The sequence below is a fragment of the Haliaeetus albicilla genome, chromosome 8, assembly GCF_947461875.1.
Source record: "Haliaeetus albicilla chromosome 8, bHalAlb1.1, whole genome shotgun sequence".
Classification (NCBI taxonomy): domain Eukaryota; kingdom Metazoa; phylum Chordata; class Aves; order Accipitriformes; family Accipitridae; genus Haliaeetus; species Haliaeetus albicilla.
The window spans coordinates 37,321,568-37,341,565 of NC_091490.1; the positions used below are offsets into that span (position 1 = coordinate 37,321,568).

General features: G+C 60.4%; 3 protein-coding genes across 12 annotated transcripts; all 3 read left to right on the forward strand.

Annotated features, from left to right (window-relative positions):
* The first annotated feature begins 44 nt into the window (after nucleotides 1–44).
* Nucleotides 45–5,654, forward strand: LOC138686480 (flavin-containing monooxygenase 5-like). 4 transcript variants are annotated; one of them, XM_069789860.1, is made up of 9 exons: nucleotides 45–266; nucleotides 1,669–1,826; nucleotides 2,041–2,229; nucleotides 2,313–2,475; nucleotides 2,719–2,861; nucleotides 3,281–3,480; nucleotides 3,854–4,203; nucleotides 4,570–4,642; nucleotides 4,888–5,654. In XM_069789860.1, the coding sequence occupies exons 2-9, from the start codon at nucleotides 1,695–1,697 to the stop codon at nucleotides 5,231–5,233; spliced, it is 1,596 nt and encodes a 531-aa protein (XP_069645961.1). In that variant the 5' UTR covers nucleotides 45–266; nucleotides 1,669–1,694; the 3' UTR covers nucleotides 5,234–5,654. The 4 variants fall into 4 exon arrangements, with proteins under 4 accessions (XP_069645961.1, XP_069645960.1, XP_069645958.1 ...); XM_069789857.1 differs by lacking the exon at nucleotides 45–266 and adding an exon at nucleotides 841–1,268 and having other exon boundaries at nucleotides 1,606–1,826; XM_069789858.1 differs by lacking the exon at nucleotides 45–266 and adding an exon at nucleotides 853–1,268.
* A 161-nt stretch (nucleotides 5,655–5,815) lies between these two features.
* On the forward strand, nucleotides 5,816–10,929 carry LOC138686481 (flavin-containing monooxygenase 5-like). Of its 3 annotated transcripts, XM_069789863.1 has the most exons (8): nucleotides 5,816–6,542; nucleotides 7,708–7,896; nucleotides 7,979–8,141; nucleotides 8,920–9,062; nucleotides 9,315–9,514; nucleotides 9,605–9,954; nucleotides 10,367–10,439; nucleotides 10,523–10,929. In XM_069789863.1, exons 1-8 carry the CDS (start codon nucleotides 6,408–6,410, stop codon nucleotides 10,878–10,880), a joined length of 1,611 nt encoding a protein of 536 aa, XP_069645964.1. In that variant the 5' UTR covers nucleotides 5,816–6,407; the 3' UTR covers nucleotides 10,881–10,929. The 3 variants fall into 3 exon arrangements, with proteins under 3 accessions (XP_069645964.1, XP_069645965.1, XP_069645962.1); XM_069789861.1 differs by lacking the exon at nucleotides 5,816–6,542 and having other exon boundaries at nucleotides 6,554–7,896; XM_069789864.1 differs by lacking the exons at nucleotides 5,816–6,542; nucleotides 10,367–10,439 and having other exon boundaries at nucleotides 6,553–7,896; nucleotides 10,523–10,658.
* A 521-nt stretch (nucleotides 10,930–11,450) lies between these two features.
* On the forward strand, nucleotides 11,451–19,821 carry PRKAB2 (protein kinase AMP-activated non-catalytic subunit beta 2). Of its 5 annotated transcripts, none has more exons than XM_069789872.1 (9): nucleotides 11,458–11,549; nucleotides 12,844–13,041; nucleotides 14,315–14,492; nucleotides 14,745–14,911; nucleotides 15,808–15,901; nucleotides 16,489–16,609; nucleotides 17,838–17,971; nucleotides 18,283–18,351; nucleotides 18,843–19,821. In XM_069789872.1, the coding sequence occupies exons 3-9, from the start codon at nucleotides 14,331–14,333 to the stop codon at nucleotides 18,918–18,920; spliced, it is 825 nt and encodes a 274-aa protein (XP_069645973.1). In that variant the 5' UTR covers nucleotides 11,458–11,549; nucleotides 12,844–13,041; nucleotides 14,315–14,330; the 3' UTR covers nucleotides 18,921–19,821. The 5 variants fall into 5 exon arrangements, with proteins under 5 accessions (XP_069645975.1, XP_069645973.1, XP_069645977.1 ...); XM_069789876.1 differs by having other exon boundaries at nucleotides 16,489–16,603; XM_069789873.1 differs by having other exon boundaries at nucleotides 11,496–11,549; nucleotides 12,896–13,041.
* The last annotated feature ends 177 nt before the right edge of the window (nucleotides 19,822–19,998 follow it).

A 19,998-nucleotide genomic window follows, 5' to 3' on the forward strand; every position in this document is an offset into this window, starting at 1 on the left:
TGAGCCCACACACAGTGGGGTAAAGTCCAGGGCTGTGCAGCCTCTTGTAGCTGCCAAGAGAGAAGGGCAAATTCGAAGGTAAGGTGCACACAGGTTTCATAGCACGGCAGCAGGGTTGAGAGCTGGGAGAAGTCCACTGTACCTGTTACCCTTGGGCAGTCCCTGCAAAGCTTGCAAAAGAGCCAGAAGCCAGCTGAGAGTGGAGCAGGGAGGGTAGCACTGCCAGTGCTGCCTCCTCACCGTCCCCGTGCCGATCCCCTTGTCTGGTAAGAGATGCTTTTGATGCTTTTCAACAGGCAGGCACAGAGTGTGTGTTGGCAGCTTGGCGCCTCTGCTCCAGGCAGAGATCAGCCCTTGCCAACAGCGAGGGACAAAAAGAGCATTATTACACTTACTGTAAACATACTATGAGTTTTAGAAGGTTAAAACCACTTCAGCTGCAGAGCTTGGCCCCTCCGCAGCCCTGAGCCTTGCTCAGCTCTGGGACGAAGCTCCCCAGACACAGGAGTAAATTTTCCCTGCAGTCCCCAGGGGCTGTCTGGCTGTGAGTGTGCTGGGAGCCAGCAGCGTGCTCCCAAGCCACCTGGTCTGTGCCTCCTGCTGCCAGGGAGAGCCTTTTCCTAACCAGTCCCATCACCTCAGCACCAGCGATACCCTGGCAGCGCAGTACTCCTCGCGCTGGGATCCCACTGGCCCCAGAACTCTGACAGCCCAGGAATGTGCTGTGGCTATGGGGATGCTGTGCCAACATGCCCAGCCCAGGGGCACGGGGGACACGGGTGATGCGGTGCCAGGTGCCACCAGAGCAGCCGGAGCTGCGTGTGTCTGTGGGTACCAGCATAAACAGGGTTGGGCTGATCCTGATAGTCGCAGAGGTAAAAGTTCACAGCAGCATTTGTTTACCCAGCATGCACACCACAGGGACTGGCTGCGTCTCTGCCCCTCCTGCGAGCCCATGTCCCTACAGTGTCCCCACATGGGGGTGCCCAGCAAGGCGCCTGGGACGGCTCCTTACCCCACTGTCCAAGGCTGTGGCGAGAGCCGCTGCTGGAAAAGCCAAGCAGGCGGCCGGGAGCCAGCTGGGTTCTGGCTTCCTCTCCCTGGCTGCGTGGGAGGAGTGACGGAGGGGGAGGCTCTGCTCACCACTGCTGCGCACCATAAAGCCAGGCCGCCGTTCGGCGTCACGGATCGGGGCAACCCACCAGAGACCCTCGCGCGGCTCCCCACCTGCCGCCGGCCTTCCCTGGCTGCCGCTCCCATGGCCACAGGTCGGTTGAGGCGTGACAGGGCTCTCCCCGGGGAAGGGAGAGGGCAAAGGGCAGGCGGACGGGCCGTCACCCACCTGGGAGGGAGCCATCCGTCCCCGCGGCAGGGCACAGCACTCCCGCACACATCCATCGCTGGGAATTGGCGTAGGCAGGGAGATTTCGTGGCTCCCTGGCACTGGGTAGCATTTCTCCCCATGGCATCCAGAGGCAACACCATGATGGTATAAAACCCCAGCACTGGCCAGGTCCCTGCTGGGGTGGGGATAGCAGTTGCCTCGCAGCCCCAGACAAACTTTTTGGGGGCTGCCTCTCGACTTGGGACCTCTTTGGTGCACAGGGCCAAAATTTGGCACAGCTGCACCCCTCGCTTCTCAGCCCCACTCTCCGGTACTGTCCCCAGGCAGAGACCCGGTGGTGGAGGGCAGCATGGCGAAGAAGGTGGCCATCATCGGAGGGGGCAGCAGCGGGTTGTGCGCCATCAAAGCCTGCCTGCAAGAGGGGCTGGAGCCCATCTGCTTCGAGAGGACCGGGGACATCGGAGGGCTCTGGAGGTTTGAGGTAAACCCTGGCAGCCACATGTCCGCCTGGGGTTCAGCACTGCGGCAGCCAGGGATCAGTAGCGGCTGGTGGGGCAGCACACAGCCGGCCACAGCAGGGTCCTGGACGCAAGGCTGAGGGCAGGGGGTCCAAGCAAAGGGCCACCACACCAGCCCCGGCCATCCCTCCCCACCACTGCCCCTGGCCAGCACCGAGCCGTGTCCTGCTCCCGCAGGAGCGTCCCGAGGAGGGCCGCGCCAGCATCTACCGCTCCGTCATCATCAACACCTCCAAGGAGATGATGTGCTTCAGCGACTTCCCCATCCCTGAGGACTTCCCCAACTACATGCACAACTCCAAGATCATGGAGTACTTCCGAATGTACGCCCAGCACTTTGACCTGCTCCGCCACATCCGCTTCAGGGTGAGAGCCGGGGAGGGAGCCGGGGGGGTGGCAGGGGGCTGGGAGGCACGGGGTGCCTGACGCCTGCTGCCCCCCACACCCAGACCAGCGTGTGCCGCGTGTCCAAGCGCCCCGACTTCGCCGCCACGGGCCAGTGGGATGTGGTGACGGAAAGCGAGGGGAAGCAGGAGGCGGCCGTCTTCGACGGTGTGCTGGTGTGCACCGGGCACCACACTGAGGCACACCTCCCGCTGAGCACCTTCCCAGGTACTGCCCCACACCCCAGCACAAGGAGAGACCCCAGAAAGCTCAGCCGTGGCAGCCCCTATTCTCCCTGCTGCTCTTCCTCCCAGCCCCAGCATTTCCCTGCCTTGCTTCGGCTCCAGGAGCGCTCCCATGCTCCCCAGGAGTGGTCTGGCAGGGCCAGGGAGCATCCCCACTTCAGTTTTTGAGGAGGTGACCCTCCAGACCAGCGCCAGAAAGCCAAGCATCCCTCCTCCCTGCCCACAGGAATTGAGAAGTTCAAGGGCTGCTACCTCCACAGCCGAGACTACAAGGAAGCTCGGGATTTCACAGACAAGAGGGTCGTTGTCATCGGTATCGGGAATTCAGGGTCAGACCTGGCCGTGGAGATCAGCCAAACGGCCGAGCAGGTGAGCAGCAGGAGTGGGGTCCCTGTGGGCAGGGCAGCCCCCCATGGGACACTGCTGGCTCCACGAGAACACCAGGACCAAGGCACTGGCACAGCCACTGCTCTGTCCTGCACTCGGCTGCATTTGGCAGAGCTGGAACCTGCCAATCCCAGCCACCAGACAGTGGTGGCAGTCAAGACTCAATCCCATACGGATACCCTGATTTCCATCCCCGAGCCCCAGGCTGGGGCTGCCCCTGTGGCTCTTCCCTACCTCTTCCTGCTAGTTGCTGACCACCTGCTCTCTCTGCCCTCAGGGTCTTTGCCCAGCGCTTGGGCAGCACGAAGAGCAGCAATCCTGGGGCAAGGACATGTCCCCCCCAGGGCAGCCCCCCAGGACTGTCACAGTGCTCACAAGGCAATGCTTACTTCCCTGCCCAGGTCTTCCTCAGCACCCGCCGGGGAGCGTGGATCCTCAACCGCGTTGGAGATCAGGGCTACCCCATAGACATCGTCTTCACCACCCGCATGAAGACATTCCTGAAGAAGCTGCTGAGCGTGTCCACGGTGAACAGCTTCATGGAGAAGCAGCTGAACATGAGGTTCGACCACTCGCACTACGGACTGAAGCCAAAGCACAGGTGCCAGCAAACACTCCCTCTGCCCAGGAGGGACCCTCTGCCTCCCCCCGTGTCCAGCCCCACTCGGCCATTTCCATGCTCCCTGTGCCTGGGCTGGGACCAAGGCACTAGCCCTGGAAACCTAGTTACTAGCTGTGTTGTGCTCAGGCAATGCTCAAGGAAGCCATCGCTGCCCCTTCCAGGGACCCTTGGTGGCACCATTGCAGTGGCAGCTGCCAAGTATCCCTGGGGGACCAGATCCACTGTGATGAGCATCCCTGGGGCTGAGCACCCCTGGAGACAAGCATCCCCAGAGCAGGGAGCAGTGGCTGGAGCAGGACATGGAGCAGAGACACCCCACCCCAGCACCCTGATGGCTCCTTGTACCTTCCAGGGTCTTTGACCAGCACCCGACCATCAACGACGACCTGCCCAACCGCATCATTTCAGGCAGGGTGCTGGTGAAGCCAAACGTCCAGGAGTTCACGGAGACATCTGCCATCTTCGAGGATGGCACCAGGGAAGACATCGATGCCGTGGTCTTCGCCACAGGATACAGCTTCTCCTTCCCTTTCCTCGAAGGCTGTGTGAAGGTGGTGGAGAACCAGATCCCCCTCTACAAATTCATGTTCCCCCCTGACCTGGAGAAGCCGACGCTGGCTTTCATCGGCCTCATCCAGCCTCTGGGTGCCATCATGCCCATCTCTGAGCTCCAGTGTCGCTGGGCCACCCGTGTCTTCAAGGGTAAGTGAGGCAAAGCTCCCCTATGGCTGCAGCCCAAGCCTGCACCCCCAGAGCCAGGGCAAATGGTGCCCAGCCATGTTCAGGAGGCAGCATCTGGCTGTGCCATCTTGGCCATGGGCAATGGCATGGCCACCTTGCAGCTGTCATGGTGAGCCAAGCTTTTGCCCGAGCAGCACAGGGACATCCGTACCCTGAGCCCCACAGGCTGCTCCTTCCCATCCTGAGGGTCTTGGACATGCCTCGGGTGCCAGAACACCTGCCACAGTGGTGCTGGTGGGGGCACAGCACCCAGGCAAGGGCAGCACCACAATGGCCACTGTCAACAGCAGGGTGCAGCACCCCCATGCTGTGGCTCATCCTCCCTAGGGCTCAACAAGCTGCCCCCACGGCACGACATGGAGGCTGACATCAAGCAGAAGAGAGAAGCGATGGCAAAGCAGTAAGAACCTGCCTGGGAACAGGGAGGGGGCTGGTTTGGGCACGGCTACTTGTGGGCACCCGTCCTGTCCGGTCGCTGCGTCCTGGCACATTTGGCCATGCCAACAGACGGCAGGGATGTGCTCGGCCACACTACCCCCATCCTGCTGATCCTGCTCAATGGCGGTCCATCCAATACCGCCTTACTGGTGCATGGGGCATCTGCCGGCTCTGCCGCCAGCACCCACCTGCCCTCCCTGCCCGCAGGTACGTGAGGAGCCGGCGGCACACCATCCAGGTGGATTACATCCCCTACATGGACGAACTCGCCTGCCAGGTGGGGGTCAAGCCCAACCTGCTCGCCCTCTTCCTCACCGACCCCAAGCTGGCACTGGAGGTGGCCATTGGGCCCTGCACACCGTACCAGTACCGCCTGCAGGGCCCGGGCAAGTGGGCAGGCGCCAGGGAGGCCATCCTCACCCAGCAGCAGCGTATTATCAAGCCCCTGCAGACACGGCATGTGGAGAAGCAAGCATCAGGACCTGCCATGCCCCTCTTCTTCAAGCTGGTTGGGGCTATGGCCATCCTCGCCATCATTTTTGCTTACTTGTAGGTGCCCTACAAGTGCGGAAGGGAGGCTTTGTGATGTGCCAGAGAGCTGGCCAGCCACCCCATGCCCTGCAGCAGCTTGTGCATCCCAGTGCTGGCAGGAGCCCTCCTCCTGCCCTGCACAGCCCCACTGTGGCCACACTGCAAGCTCTGGGTGCGTGGAGCCTCCCTGGCTGCTGAAATAATGCCTCAGTGCCTGTTCTGCAACTCCTTCCAGGGAGCTGCTGCCAGGGACGGACAAGGAAACCTGCCCACATGCAGGATAAACTCTAGTCCCCCCTCAGGCAGCGCTTTAGATGCAGCAGGGACGTACCAGCTTTCCTGTCGCCTATAATCCATGTGAGCTGCCACTGGCACGCTCACACGAGAGCTAAGTAGCAAAGGCACAGCAGACTTCCTAACTGGATAAAAGCATGTTAAACAGAGCCAGGCGTCCGTCCCATCACTGACACTACCACGTCGCCCTGCGTGCTGGGGACACACACATGGGTTTGAGTTGGCCTCATGCCAGCGGCGCAGCTCCAGCTCCGCGGCAGCACAGGCTGCATGCACACACTTGCATGCACATGCATGCACATGTGCGTATCCACAGCAAAACGGCCTCGCCCAGGGCGTGTACTGCCGGAGCGAGTCATGGTGGTCACAGTGGCACAGCGCAGCGCCACCCTCATCACCTGCATGCAGACCCTCCAGAGGATGGCTGGGTGGGTAGGGGACCCGGAGCGGTGACAGGGGGTCCAGGCCATCACAAGCTAGGTCTGGCACAGCTGCCAGCCACCAGTGCCCTGAGCATCCCCCCGGTTTTGTTTTCCACGCCATGACCTGTCAAAATCTGGAGCACAGCAACATCTCATCCCCCGTGCCCAGGATGTCCCCCGGGCTGCGTCAGCATCGTTAAGCACTTACAGAACTTAAAAAGCCCCTTGGAGAGGGCAGGCGTGGGCAGGAGGTGTGGCATGGCAGCAGGGAGAACCTGTAGATCATGTCTGGAAGAAACACATCTTGTGACACCCTACCTGACCTCAGTCGCCCATGGGAAGCATGGGGACAGCCATCCCCAACCGAGCAGCACTGCACATCCCCCCCGGTGTGACCTGCCAGGCTCTGCACCCCTCCGAGCGTGTTTTGCCCCAGGCTGAAGCTTTGCCAGCATCCCTGCCACCACTGCACTGCAGGACATGGCTGCCCGGAGAGTAGCCATCATCGGTGCCGGTGCCTCTGGCCTGTGCGCCCTGAAATGCTGCCTGGATGAGGGGCTGGTACCCACCTGCTTCGAGAGGAGTGGGGACATCGGGGGGCTCTGGCGCTTTGAGGTAAGCCCTGTGCCATGCCTGCAGCAGCAGGCCAGACGGGACTGGGATCGGTCGTTGGCAGCTGATGAAGCACCGCTCCCCTGCTTTGCATGCATGCAGCAGGCAGGTTTCCAAGGAAAACCAAAAGAAAGATAAACTGCTACGGCAGCGGGAGGTGCCCGTGGTGCCAGCTGGTGTGCCGGCCACATGGGACCCATCTCCTTCCCACCAGCAGCAGGATCGACCCTCCCCAAGGACCCTACCCCAGGGACTGCTCCCTCAGCTCAGCCTTCCTCCTTCCCATCCCTCCCTTCCTGGTCTCATCCATCCCTTCCCCTGCTGTTTTGCTCTTAGTCCTCTCCAGCCCTTTCCTACTCATCCTGGTCCCATCTGACCCCACTGGCTGTCCCACTCCCTGTCCTGCCCAGCCCTTCCCTGGAAGTCCTGGTTGCTTTTCCCCCTGCTTCTGTGCTGCTTGCCCACACAGAGGCACCAAGTGCTGCCTCCTCTGTGCCTTGACCCTCCCTGCTATGGGGGAAGCCCCAGAGCTCATTTCTGCCCTCACCTAATGAGGCTGCTGACTTTTCCCCAGGGGACTCACCGACAAGAAGAAAGCCTTCCCACCATGCCCTGATACGCATGTGGGAGAGCCGAGCAGGGGACACACCACACCATGCCAGCATGGGGTTTGGGGTGACTCGGTTACAGTCCACTGGTTCTGCCTATGGTGGGTCAGAAATGGGCTGGTGGAGCAGAGCCAGGGCAGCAGCACCCAGCTGCCGGGGCAGAGACCCGGCGAGCAAGAGCAGCCACTCAGCTGGAAGTGCACGAGCCGGCTCAGCAACCAGTGAGACAGGATGTGGCAACCGGGGCAACGGCTCCACAGGCAGCTTTGGGAACGTGCCGCCTCATCAGGGCCAGGGGTGGGAGTGGGGAAACTGAGGCACAAGACCCCCGCCATGACCCGCTGGCACCACTGCATGGCCCCCACCAACCCAGAGCTTCCTCTTCTGTTTTGTGGGGTGGGCAGTCGCACCCGCGGGAGGGTGCTGGGCCCAGGGACGGGTGCTACAACCACCCGTGGCTTAATCCTGCACCCACAGGCATGGCGAGGCACCAGGCAGGGCAGGCAGGCAGGCAGCCCTGGGGTCCCCGGCCAGCACCGAGCCGTGTCCTGCTCCCGCAGGAGCGTCCTGAGGAGGGCCGCGCCAGCATCTACCGCTCCGTCATCATCAACACCTCCAAGGAGATGATGTGCTTCAGCGACTTCCCCATCCCTGAGGACTTCCCCAACTACATGCACAACTCCAAGATCATGGAGTACTTCCGAACGTACGCCCAGCACTTTGACCTGCTCCGCCACATCCGCTTCAGGGTGAGAGCCGGGGGGAGCTGGGGGGGCGGCGGCGGGGCTGGGAGGCACGGGGTGCCTGATGCCTGCTGCCCCCCACACCCAGACCAGCGTGTGCCGCGTGTCCAAGTGCCCCGACTTCGCCACCACGGGCCAGTGGGATGTGGTGACGGAAAGCGAGGGGAAGCAGGAGGCAGCTGTCTTCGACGGTGTGCTGGTGTGCACTGGGCACCACACTGAGGCACACCTCCCGCTGAGCACCTTCCCAGGTACTGCCCCGCGGGCTACTCGCCTGGTCCCTGACACCCCTGGGACCACCCTCCTCACCAGCTTAGCCCCCACCCCACTCTGGCTACTGCCAAAAATCCCTCCACAGGTTAACGCACCAAATGGGATTGCACAAGCACGTTGCTATCCCACCCATCTTGACGGTCTGTCCTTGGTGGCTCTTGCCATGCCATCAGTGCCTGACCAAACTGCACTGCTGGCAGGTGTCACCGCTGCCAGCTCACCTCTCCCACCAGAGACAGCCTCCCCAAGCTGCTGGCCACACACCCACTGGGCTCTCCAGCTCCCCGGCAAAGCTTGAGGTCGGTGCTCATGGTAGCCCCCTCCTCTGGGTGCCAGACAAAAATGCCTGCAGGGCTTTCAGCTGTGGAGACCCTCTTTCGGTGGGGAACAGGCTGGAGCACACTGTCACCAGGGTCTGGCAGGATGGCACAGACCCCAGCTGCTTCTCTGCTCCCAGCACCTGGCACCAGGCAGGAACTGCAGAAGGATTTTGGGATGGGAGCGTGGAGGTATCCAGTCCAAGCCCTGCTCCAAGCCAGGCCAGTCCCAAAGCCAGAGCAGGATGCTCAGGGCCACACTGAGCATCTCCCAGGCTGGAGATGCCACCACCTCTCTGGGCACCATCCCAGTGCTCCATTGCTCCTGTTGGTCATGCTGGTCCCAGCCTGTCCCCAAAACACACCAGCAGTCCAAGCAGGGAGACAGCCACCCCCTGACCCACATCCCTGCCCAGCACAGCTTCCCTCTCTCTTCCAGGGCTGGAAAAGTTTGAAGGCTGGTACCTGCACAGCCGGGACTACAAGAGCCCACAGTCCTTTTCAGGGAAGCAGGTGGTTGTGGTTGGCACCGGGAATTCAGGCATCGACATTGCGGTGGAGCTGAGCCACGCAGCCAAGCAGGTGTGCTGGGAGAGCTGCCAGGGCTGGGGTGCTTATTATTTGGACCCCAGAGGGCAGCAAGCAACCCCCCTCCACCCCCTGCAGGCTCCCCTCCCTCCAGCACCCATCCATGAGCACCCCATCCCCTCTCAATGGGGGTGGCTGTTGTGGTCCAGCAGCCGTGCTGCCATCCCCGTCCAAGGAGCACAGCGGGGGCCCAGCCCTGTCCCAACGATGCTGCCATGCCACGACCTCTCCTCTCCTTCCTCCCAGGTCTTCCTCAGCACCAAGCGCGGGACCTGGGTACTGCACCGGGTGGCGGATGGCGGGTACCCCTTTGACCTCTCCTACCTCAGCCGCTTCATGCAGCTCCTCCACAGCCTGCTGCCTCAAAATGCCAGCAATTTTTTCCTGGAGAGGAAGTCAAACACCCGCTTTGACCACACACTCTACGGCCTTCAGCCCCAGCACCGGTGAGCACCCTGGCAGGACCACAGGTACATGTCCCGGTGCTGCCCATCCCACTGCCCAAGCCCCACACGAGGTCTGTCTGTGCCTTCCAGGATCCTTGACCAGCACCCGACCATCAACGACGACCTGCCCAACTGCATCATTTCAGGCAGGGTGCTGGTGAAGCCAAACGTCCAGGAGTTCACAGAGACGTCTGCCATCTTCGAGGATGGCACCAGGGAAGACATCGACGCCGTGGTCTTCGCCACAGGATACAGCTTCTCCTTCCCCTTCCTTGAAGGCTGTGTGAAGGTGGTGGAGAACCAGATCCCCCTCTACAAATTCATGTTCCCCCCTGACCTGGAGAAGCCGACGCTGGCTTTCATCGGCCTCATCCAGCCTCTGGGTGCCATCATGCCCATCTCTGAGCTCCAGTGTCGCTGGGCCACCCGTGTCTTCAAGGGTAAGTGAGGCAGCTTGGGGGGATGCAGCTGGGCTCCCCCAGCCAGGGCAAGCCCGAGTTATTCAGCTGGTGGCATACCCTTGTATGCCGTCTCTCTCCACTCACCTTTTTATCCTCCTTTTGCTTCTCCATGGGGACAAAAAACAGCGCTGCATTTTGCAACGAGCCTTGCACTCATCTTATCTCGCGGGGGCCACTAACAGGTCCCATTGCCTGCAAACCACCTTCTCCCTTTCCTTTCCTGCCATTACTTTCTTTGTCCATGCCTCCCGCTTTGCTCCTGATGTGGTGGCACGTCCCCGAAGCCCCAAAGGCTTTCAAGTGCAAGCAGAGGCCAGGCTGGGCTGCAGAGCCAACCAGACCATGGCAGGAACACAGCCCCCCCCTCCAGCTACAGCCTCCTCTTCCCCAGGGCTGCAGGACCTGCCACCATCCGCTGACATGCTGGCTGACATCGCACAAACCAAGGAGAAAATGGCCAAGCGGTAAAGACCCTGTGCAGGCATTGCCCCCGCCACTGTTACCCCCGCACCCACGTGCCAAACCCCTCTGCCCTCCCTGCCCGCAGGTACGTGAGGAGCCGGCGGCACACCATCCAAGTGGATTACATCCCCTACATGGACGAGCTCGCCTGCCAGGTGGGGGTCAAGCCCAACCTGCTCGCCCTCTTCCTCACCGACCCCAAGCTGGCGCTGGAGGTGGCCTTTGGGCCCTGCACACCGTACCAGTACCGCCTGCAGGGCCCGGGCAAGTGGGCAGGCGCCAGGGAGGCCATCCTCACCCAGCAGCAACGTGTGGTCAGGCCTCTGCAAACCAGAGCCAGGGACCGTCCTGCCCGCTCCAGCACCGTGCCCCACATCTTCAAGGTCTTCTTCAGCATTGGTTTGATTGTGGCCACCCTTGTCTATGTCTCGCTCCCTCGTTAACCTAAAATGAAGGAGGCAGTGGGTCCTCCTGGCAACCTTCTTCCTTTCCTATGGGCTTGGGTGCTTCTGTCGTCTCTTGCTAGGTCTGCCGCCACGTCAGGAGACACTGAGGGAGTCCCCCGTGCTGAGGGGACCAGGGACCACGCTGCGGGGTCTCCAGTGTCCATCCTGAGGCGTCTGTCCTGCCCACAGGCAGCACCCTGGCCACCTGCACCCCACAGCCGGCCTGCTCACCGCCTAGCCAGCTCACCTCACCTCACCTCACGGCCCACCCCACAGCCAGCCTGCCTGCCCACCCCGCATCCCGGCAGCCCAGCCCCGCGGCCATCCCTGACCCCTTCCCCGCCACCCCCGGGCCCCAGCCTTCACCCTGCCCTCAACCGACATGGCCGCCCGCCGGCTGCGGCGCGGGTGAAGCCGCAGGGCCCTCAGCCAGCGTGTCCGCGCCCCAGGCCGGCCGCCCTTAACAACAATGGGCGAAGCCGCCCTCAAAAAACATGGCGGCTGCCCGGCAGCGGGGAAGCGGGTCCGCGGGGAAGAAGGAGGGGAGGGGGGGGCGCGGCCATAGAGCGGCGTGCGGGGGCGGGCCAGAGCGCCCCGCAGAGGCTGGCGGTGGCGGGTGTCGCCATTTTGGACGGAGGCGGAGAGCGGGGCGGCGGCGGCGGCCAGGTGGGGCCGCGGTCGGGGCCGGGGGGTGACGGCGGGGTGTCACGGCTGGCCGGGCCGCGGGTGGGCGGGTGGCAGCTGGCCGGGCGTTGCTTAGCCGGGCGCTGCTGCGGGAGACGGTGGGTGAGGCTTGGCTGGGCGTCCGCACGGGTGACAGCGTCCCCACGCGTGACAGTGCGGTGGGTAACGGTGGCCTGGACCCCCCCCATTTGTGGCTGACCGCAGCCGTGCCCTGCAGCCGGCTCGGAGCCCCTCAGGAGGGCCCTGTCCCTTGCTGCTGAGGCCCGCTTCTCCTCAGGGCCGTGGGAGACGCCGTTTCACCGTGACCCTGCAGGGAAGGGGAGCGGGCGGCCGTGGGCCGAGCCTGCCGTGACAGCCCTGCCACCGCCGCTGCCTCGCAGAGCCCTCGATCCAGCCGTGCCTCCTTGGCACGAGTCCGGGGGAGGGAGACTTTCCCTGGCTTCCCACCTCATGCCCTTAACCGTAGGGCAGCCCTCAGGGTTGAGCTCTGGTTCCCTCCTCCGAAAGAGGGGGAGTCCGGGTGAATCCGGCTTCCCTGGGTAACTCCAGCACCAGGAGGTGTCAGCCAAGCAGGCTGTGGGCAGCTGAGGGTGCTGAGACAGAGACCCCCATCTCTCCAAAATAAACCCTCTCAGGCCGGCTGCCGGTGGTTCCCAGTGCGGGCCACTGGCCGGGTGGGAGAGGCAGCAAGCGTGACACATTTCAGGGGGACCTGGTGTATTTTGCTTGTCATTTTGCAGAAGCAAAGTGGGGAGGTGGGGCTGGTTGAAACTGAAGGGGCCTTGTGATCCGGCAGGCAGGCACCCACCTTGCTGCAGACTGCAGCTGGCAGCGGCTCGCTGCCAAAGGGGGAGCGGGTGCGCTGAGATGCTGCGAAGGTTTGCTTGGGCTTTGGTATGGGCAGCGTTTCCATCAGTGACTTGGATGTACTTGTGTCACAGCATCAGAGCATGCCGTGCTACAAAGGCTTGTCTGAAGACAGGAGGGTTTGAGCTGTAGAAGTTAATTCAGTAAAGCCAAGTACCTCAGGCTATGCTCAAAGAGCTCGAAGTGCCAGCACAGCAGGGTGCCTGTGTGCCCGATGCAGGAGGTGGGATGGTCTTGTCTGTGCGGGGGCTTCAGGTGCCGCATGCCGGAAAGGAGCCACTGCTTGGAAGAAGCCTCAGGAGGCATTGGGAGAGCATGACCTGTGAGGGACAGCCAGAGGGACTGGGTTCCTTTTAGAGAAGAGGAAGGGAAGCTCTCACATCTGTTAACACCTGCACGTATCTCTCAGGTCTGTCTTGGTACAAGAGGATGTTCAGCCCTTCCTACCTTCCTCCCCGTAGATGAGAAGTAAGGGAGCCTTAGCGGAGATACGGGGGAAGAAGCTCCTCAACAGCAGGTCTAGTGGCACAGGGGCAGGAGCCTCCTCCAGGTCAGAGGGGGAAGATGTCAGAGCAAGTGGTGCAGCTCATCTGACCTGGATCTTCAGGTACACTTGATCCTCACTGAGAGGGGGTGGGGGTATGGGTTAGGTGTCCTCTCGAGCTGCCTTTTAGCCCTCAGGATTTAAGAAATACTTCAGTAATTGCTCCGTAATGTTCTAAAGCCTGGCTTTGGCTGGCAGCCTTGCCTGGCACCCTTCGTATAACTTGATCTTCTAAACAAATCTCCAAATGTCACAACTAAGCGCATGAAGCAAGGCTGGCTGTCCTCTTGCTTGGCCCTGCAGAGCCCGTGATCAGCACAGTAAGCTGAAAGCTGCAAAATAAGCCTGGGAAGGGGGCAAGAACCCCAATCCCATCTCAGCTGCTGGAAACTGGGTGAGGCCTAAGGAGTCCCATGTAGCTTGTGGTGGCTTTGTTTGTCCTAAGAGATGCGTAGTTGTTCATGGCTTGGCGCCGTATGGCCAGCTCTTCTGTTCTGCCTTCTCTGCACTGGGTGAGATCGGGGATGACGGCCCGTCTCCGCCTGCAGAGTGGCGCTGAGGCAGCTGGGATTGCCCTTCCCTCATCGTGTGCCTCCGGATGGCCAGGCAAATGCTGGAGTGCTCGGGGTGGTGCTGCTCGTTAGGGTCACAACAAGCTGTGCTGCAGCTGACATGGTGGCTTGCTTGGTGAATCATCAGTGAATGTTGTCAAGAGCTGAGCTTTTTGCAGACACCACGACATTAGCCCCACACCTTGGCCAAGCTCCAGCCTGGGCGATTCCACTCGGACACTTTAAATGTTCCCTGTTGCCTTTGCCAGGCGCAAGGCTCCTCTCTTCTGCCCACAAGCTCTTGGAGACTTGTTAGGAGCTGTTAAACAGCTGCTACTTTCACTCTCCGGCGGTTTTCGTGCTGGATGTAGGGGATTTGTCTGTAGAGCCTGACGGTGGGACTGTGAAGGAGTCTCTGTTAATGCCAAGCAATTGATTTGCCAATAAAGGTTGGCTTTATTTTTCCCAATTGGCCCCTCCACTATGCTGGCTGCTGAGGGCTTTTGTGGGACGCAGCGTAACTAGTATTGGTTTTGGAGTGTAACAATTACCAGCTTAACTAGAGTGATGGTTCATAAGGATATAGCTATAATTAGGTCAAGCTGTCTTGTTTGTTAAATTCCCATTCAGCTCCCAAACTTGGCAGTGGGAATGAACTTTGGGCCCTTTTTAGGATTGCTGTCAGTCTCCTCTGGCAAAAAGCAGTGGGAAACGGTGCCTTTGCTCCTCTCCTCGCTGCCGGAGCCCGTGGGCGCAGGCACACTGCTGTCCTTTCTCTCTCACAGGGGCTGCTGAGCTGTCATGGGGAACACCACCAGTGAGCGAGTGTCTGGGGAGCGCCATGGCTCCAAGTCCCACCGCTCGGATGGCTCTGGTGCCCCCCCCGCCACCAAGGAGCACCCACATAAGATCATGGTGGGCAGCACCGACGACCCCAGTGTTTTCAGCTCCCATGACTCCAAGGTAGGGGCTGACCGCTGCCTTTCCTGTCCTACCCTCTGGGGCCCTTGTTGGGGCTTCAGCTACCTGGCTGTGCAGGGCTGTGCAGGGCTGTGCTCCCAGCCATGTGAGGGGTCTGTGGAGAGCTGGGAGGCTGGAGGAGCTCTGCAATGCTCTTGTCTGGGATGTGCAGGTGGGCTGGTAGAGGCCAGAAGGAAGTGAACGTGGTTCCGGTTGTCTCTGTGTCTCAGTCAGGCTCTGGTTTTCTTTGCTCAGATTCCTGGGGACAAGGAGTTTGTGTCATGGCAGCCAGATCTGGAGGAGTCAGTGAAACCATCCCAACAGGCTCGTCCCACTGTCATCCGCTGGGCTGATGGAGGCAAAGAGGTCTTCATCTCTGGATCTTTCAACAACTGGAGCACCAAGATCCCACTCATCAAGAGGTAGCCGGTCCCTCAGGTCACTCTGTGTTCTCCTCTGCTCCATCGCAGGGAGTGTTTTCCCTTCTCTGTGCTGGTTGCTGTTCCCTTTGCTCACCTGGCTTTTCTCAGTTCACCCAAGCTGAAGGGTCTGAGCACAAATACATAGTCAGCTTCTTCCCTGGGTGGTGCTGCGGTGGCGGTGGGAAGTTGTGAAACAGAGGGACAGGACAGGATGGGCCACTTTGCTTGCCCAGCTGGATGTCATGCAGCAGCTAGTCCTGGCAGCAGAGCCTTGCCCAGGTATGCGGCAGTCTTCTGGAAGTTGTCAGCTCTTCCCTTGGCTGTGGCCTTACCCCATGCCTAGTTGTGTTGTTGCCAGCGGGGTTTTCTTTGTCCCTCACGTGCCTTCCTGCCCTAAAGATGTTCTCGCTGTTCTGCAATACATCTGTGATTTCCATGGCAACACTGTGTAGGACTTTGGGCATAATCCCAGCAAATCATCTGGAATGGGTTTATCTCAATTGCAGGCTTCACAAACAGAGCTGCTATGCTTGCTGCCCCCGTCCTGCAGTGCCAGCACAGGGTTAGATGCTTTGCCCATGCGTCCTCCCCAGTGTGTCTTGCGCAGGGTGTCTGTCACATTGATTTTCTGTGGGCATGCAGGGCTGGACTGCCTCCTCTGCTTCTTGCAGCCAGACTCCTAGGGGTTTGAGCCACGCTAGCACTCTGAACACTCATGCCTGTTGTGTCTGTGCCTCAGATCACTGACGATGAGCGAGCCTAACCCTGCATGAAAGTGTTGGGCTAGACGGGCTGGGCAGTGCATGAAAAAGTGCTGTTTTCTGGGACCCCATGGAAAAGCAGCATCCAGAGCATTAACAGGGTAATGCTGTTGCACGTCTGTTCTCTCTGCACAGCCACAACGACTTTGTCGCTATCCTGGACCTCCCAGAAGGAGAGCACCAGTACAAATTTTTTGTGGATGGCCAGTGGGTCCATGACCCATCTGAGGTAACACTCAAAGCTTTATCCCTGCAGATCTTGTCTTCTTCAGGGGACTAGACATGATGTAACTGCAGTAGAGGGGGAACAGGAAGAGCAGATGGTATCCACCAAAACGAAAGGTGCACCTCCATCCTTCTGAGTCCTTTCAGAGACTGGTTCCTCTGGGCTTAGACATGCTGTATGGGGGAGTGTCGGGGAGGTGCTGAGGCGGGGGGAAACACCAGGAGGCCATTAAGTCCCATTGAGAATTGGCTACATGGGACAATGGTCCACGGGATCAGCACTCACTTGCAGGTTCTCCTCCAAACTGAATCACGGAGTAGCAGCATGGGAAGGAGAGGACACTTACTCATCAGCATGTAGCAGGATGGAGGATGTAAATACGAGGTGGTGTAGGAGCCTGAGAGTAAAGGGTAATCCTCCCAGGGCAAACAGCAGAGATCTGCAAGCGTAGAGCAGAGCTAGACACTGGCCACCTGTGCTCTTGGGTAATGGCGCAACAAAGACAGCTTGGGCCGGGAGGATCTAGGAAGCATTGAGTGTGCCTCGACTGGAGGTGAACATAGGAAGACTCTTACCTCAGTTCTTTCCAGCCTGTGGTCACCAGTCAGATGGGGACGATTAACAACCTGATTCACGTCAAGAAGTCTGACTTTGAGGTGTTCGATGCTTTGAAGGTGGATTCCCTGGAGAGCTCAGAAACCTCAGGTCGGGGTGAGTTTTTGTGGCATTACAGCTTTGCATGTGCTATTTTCCCCCTCCTCTGCTCTGAGACTTGCTGCTCTGGGGGTGAACAGGCCCCCTGAGCAGAGGTGTGGGCCTGCACCCGAGGAAGGGTAGTGTTCAGCAGCATGTCCTCAGCAGCCCACAGCTGAGGCCTTGTCTCTATGGAGGGGCTGTGCTGGTGTAAGTTGTTTTGTGCTAGCACCGTCCCAGAGGAGGGTCAGTACCTGTGTGTGGCTGAGGCAGCCATTTTGGACTGATGAACGCCAGGAACATCAGCCCTTTCTGCTCAACTGTGAGTAAGTCATCGGATCTGGGGTACAAGCTAGGCGAGAGCAGGATCCAGGTTATTTTCAGCAGCTACTCTTGGTTTTCATGCCAAGGTAATCTGTACTAGTGCTAGCATATCGGAAACCTCCCTCTCCGCTTGTCTTACAGCAGCAGCTTAGGTTACCATGCAGACACCAACAGTGCTGGCTCAGTGTGTCATGCTGGCAGGTAGCTCAGTCGTGTTTTGGTCCAGGATGCTCTGAGTGCGGCCTGCCATCCCTGGTACAAACTCCGTCTCAGATATAGCTCAGCTCCACATCCCTGCCCAGCCTGGGCAGGAGATACTTCACTGGAAAGAAGCCAGCAAGCAGCAGCAGTTCCAGGGAGGTGGAGCCCTCCTGGCTGCTGGTTGTTCCAAAATGATCAGGTCAGATGTGGCCAGGAGATACAGCCAGTCCAGCTCCAGTGACCACAAGCTCCTGTGATCCCTTTACATGGGTTGAGCAGCTGCTTAGTCTAGACTTCCCATTTGCCCTTTTCAGGACCTGCTTGTCAGGCAGTCCTGCAGCACCGAGAGCGTGCAGGCATGCTGCGCCCCTGCTGCACAGGGTACAGCTCTGGGGCAAGCTGGCTGCTTGCTACAGGGAGAGGAACCCAGCTGTGCTGTGAGCTGTGTGCAGGGGTCTTGGGGTGGATACCACAGGGTGCTTGTGTTGTGTCAGTGCACATACCAGCTTACAGCCCTGCTTGGAAATGCCCAGGGCTCACCTGGCTGCTTACTCTGCTGTGAAAAGGCTGAGCTGTTGCTATAGGATACATGGCCATGGCTTGTGGAAGATGTTTGTGCCTGAAAGACCCTGCTGGGTCCTTCTCAGCTTCTTGGGAGCTGCTCTGTGCTCGCCAGTCCTGCTTCAGCCATTTCATGTCTCCTCCTTTCTCTTCTCTTTAGACTTATCAAGCTCACCACCTGGACCTTATGGCCAAGAGATGTACGTATACCGGCCCGAGGAGCGCTTCAAATCCCCACCCATCCTCCCTCCTCACCTCCTCCAGGTCATCCTGAACAAGGACACCAATATCTCGGTGGGTACCAGCATACTGGTGGCACACAGAGAGCCACACTGAGGTTGGAAGGGGAGCCCTGTCTGCAGGGAGCCTGGTCTCCTCTTGGCTGGGGCCTGGCCCTTGGCATTTCCTGGGAAAAGCATCACTTTTCCCATTAACCATGCTGATTTGGCCCCTTGCTCTGCCTGGTGCTTAGCTGAGCTCTGTTCCTGTTCAGAACAGCCAGAGACGCCAACAGCTCAGATTGCCCGAGGTGGCAGCTCCCTATGATGGCTGGGGCTGGGGGGTCAGGGCTCTGCTGTTCCCCTGTGACACTCCTCTTCTCCTAGTGTGACCCAGCACTGCTGCCCGAACCCAACCACGTCATGCTCAATCACCTCTATGCACTCTCCATCAAGGTAAGGGCAGGTCCCGCAAGGCTGCTGGGTAAGGGAAGGGGAGCTGCTGTGGCTCCCGGGAGCTGGCAGCACCTGCAGGGAGCAGAACCTGGACAGCTGGGGGGTGGACATGGTGGTGCAGGGATCGGAGGACCCATGCGAAGACAGCTTGGCTGCTCAGTGAAGTGTGGCACGTGCAGGGGCGTAGGTTGCGGTTTCCTTACAATTCCCTTTAGCTGCCTCCCTGTAGCGTGGTGGAGTTGAGCAGGAGCTGTGGGCTCTCCTGCTGTGTACCAGACCCTTCCATTGCTCTGCCCTGGCTCCCTGTCACAGGTGTTGGACGTGTCTCGCTGGCTCGGGCTAAGACTCGGGACAGCAGGGATGGGCTAGGGCTGCTCCCTGAGCCCGCAGAGCCCTCTTCCTGACAGCTGCCTTGGGGGTGCTCCACTCCCGGGTTGGCGCAGCCAGGCTGCGCTGAGCTCTCCCACCTGCTGACGCTGTGCCTCTCGCAGGATGGCGTGATGGTGCTCAGTGCCACGCACCGCTACAAGAAGAAGTACGTCACCACGCTGCTGTACAAGCCCATCTGAGCCGGGGCCTTGCCCGCCCCCCACACAGGACACGAAACGCCGCTTTGTCTGCACACACTGGGCCACAGGACTGTCTGAGAACTGGCCGCTGGCTCCAGGCTCGAACCTGGCAGGGACACAGGCCCCTGGCTCCAGCCTCAAACCTGGCAGGGACACAGGCCCCAGTGACGAGCCCAGGGCCACTGGGGCCTGTGACACTGTCCCATCCTACTGGTGTGGTTTGATTTAACCCTTGGTTTCCGCCCACCTACAGCTCCCCTTGGCTTCTGTGAGTGTCTGGGGCCACTTTGCTGCTCACCAGAATAGCCTTTCCTCATGCCCACTGTGGAAAGGGCTTCACCCTCCCCCGTCTTCTCCAGCCTGCAAGGGCCCCAAGGCAGTCCTGGCACTGCCCCCAGCCCAGGCCTCCAGGAACGTGTCCTACCTGCTGAAGGTTGCCATGCTGTCCTCGTGATGAGCCTCCAAGGCCACCCTGACCCCTAGGAGCCCTAGGATACCCCAGCCTGCCCCCTGTCCCGCAGCCCTGGCTGTGGGGCTGCCCCCCTCCTTGTGCTCCCCAGCTTTGAGGAGGGCTCCCGCCTCTGTCTGCAGCCCCAGCCCTCTGCCAGGTTCAGCGTCGAGCCAGCGGGAGGGAGGGTACAGCCGGACGCAGCCACGCTTACCTGCCGCCGGGACAGCACCGTCAAGCACTGAATACCCCGTCCCCAACATTGAGTGCTTCTGTGGGGCAGGGCTGACTTCGTCACAGGCAGAGGAGCACCCACGCACACCCATGCTGGAGGGGGCCTGGGGAGAGTGGAGCAGGGCAGGTACCCCAGGACCCCGGCTACACCGTCTGCTGCCGGAGCAGTGCCACATGACAGGATTTTCTCTATTTATTACAGTATTTATTGTTCTCGGTGCTGCTAGCCTGGTGTTGGCAGGGGGCTCTGGAGTGGGGAGGGAAGGGAGCGCCCAGTGGGGTGCAGAACTGCTCTTGGGGTGCTGGAGTGGGGCTCAGAGCCAGCCCCTTGGGGCCAGCTGGTGCCTGTTGCCACCTGTGCTGTGGGTAGCTTGCGGAGGGAGGGTGCACTGCTGC

Excerpts from the sequence above, each read along its gene's own strand:
- LOC138686480 (XM_069789857.1), top strand. The coding sequence starts at position 956 with ATGTCCCTACAGTGTCCCCACATGGGGGTGCCCAGCAAGGCGCCTGGG. Across the intron at positions 1,827-2,040 it reads GAGGGCTCTGGAGGTTTGAG|GAGCGTCCCGAGGAGGGCCG; the intron begins GTAAACCCTGGC and ends CTGCTCCCGCAG. Across the intron at positions 4,643-4,887 it reads AGAGAAGCGATGGCAAAGCA|GTACGTGAGGAGCCGGCGGC; the intron begins GTAAGAACCTGC and ends CCCTGCCCGCAG.
- LOC138686481 (XM_069789861.1), top strand. The coding sequence starts at position 7,246 with ATGGTGGGTCAGAAATGGGCTGGTGGAGCAGAGCCAGGGCAGCAGCAC. Across the intron at positions 8,142-8,919 it reads CCCGCTGAGCACCTTCCCAG|GGCTGGAAAAGTTTGAAGGC; the intron begins GTACTGCCCCGC and ends TCTCTCTTCCAG. Across the intron at positions 9,955-10,366 it reads GGCCACCCGTGTCTTCAAGG|GGCTGCAGGACCTGCCACCA; the intron begins GTAAGTGAGGCA and ends CCTCTTCCCCAG.
- PRKAB2 (XM_069789874.1), top strand. The coding sequence starts at position 14,331 with ATGGGGAACACCACCAGTGAGCGAGTGTCTGGGGAGCGCCATGGCTCC. Across the intron at positions 15,902-16,488 it reads GGGTCCATGACCCATCTGAG|CCTGTGGTCACCAGTCAGAT; the intron begins GTAACACTCAAA and ends AGTTCTTTCCAG. Across the intron at positions 17,972-18,282 it reads ACAAGGACACCAATATCTCG|TGTGACCCAGCACTGCTGCC; the intron begins GTGGGTACCAGC and ends CTCTTCTCCTAG.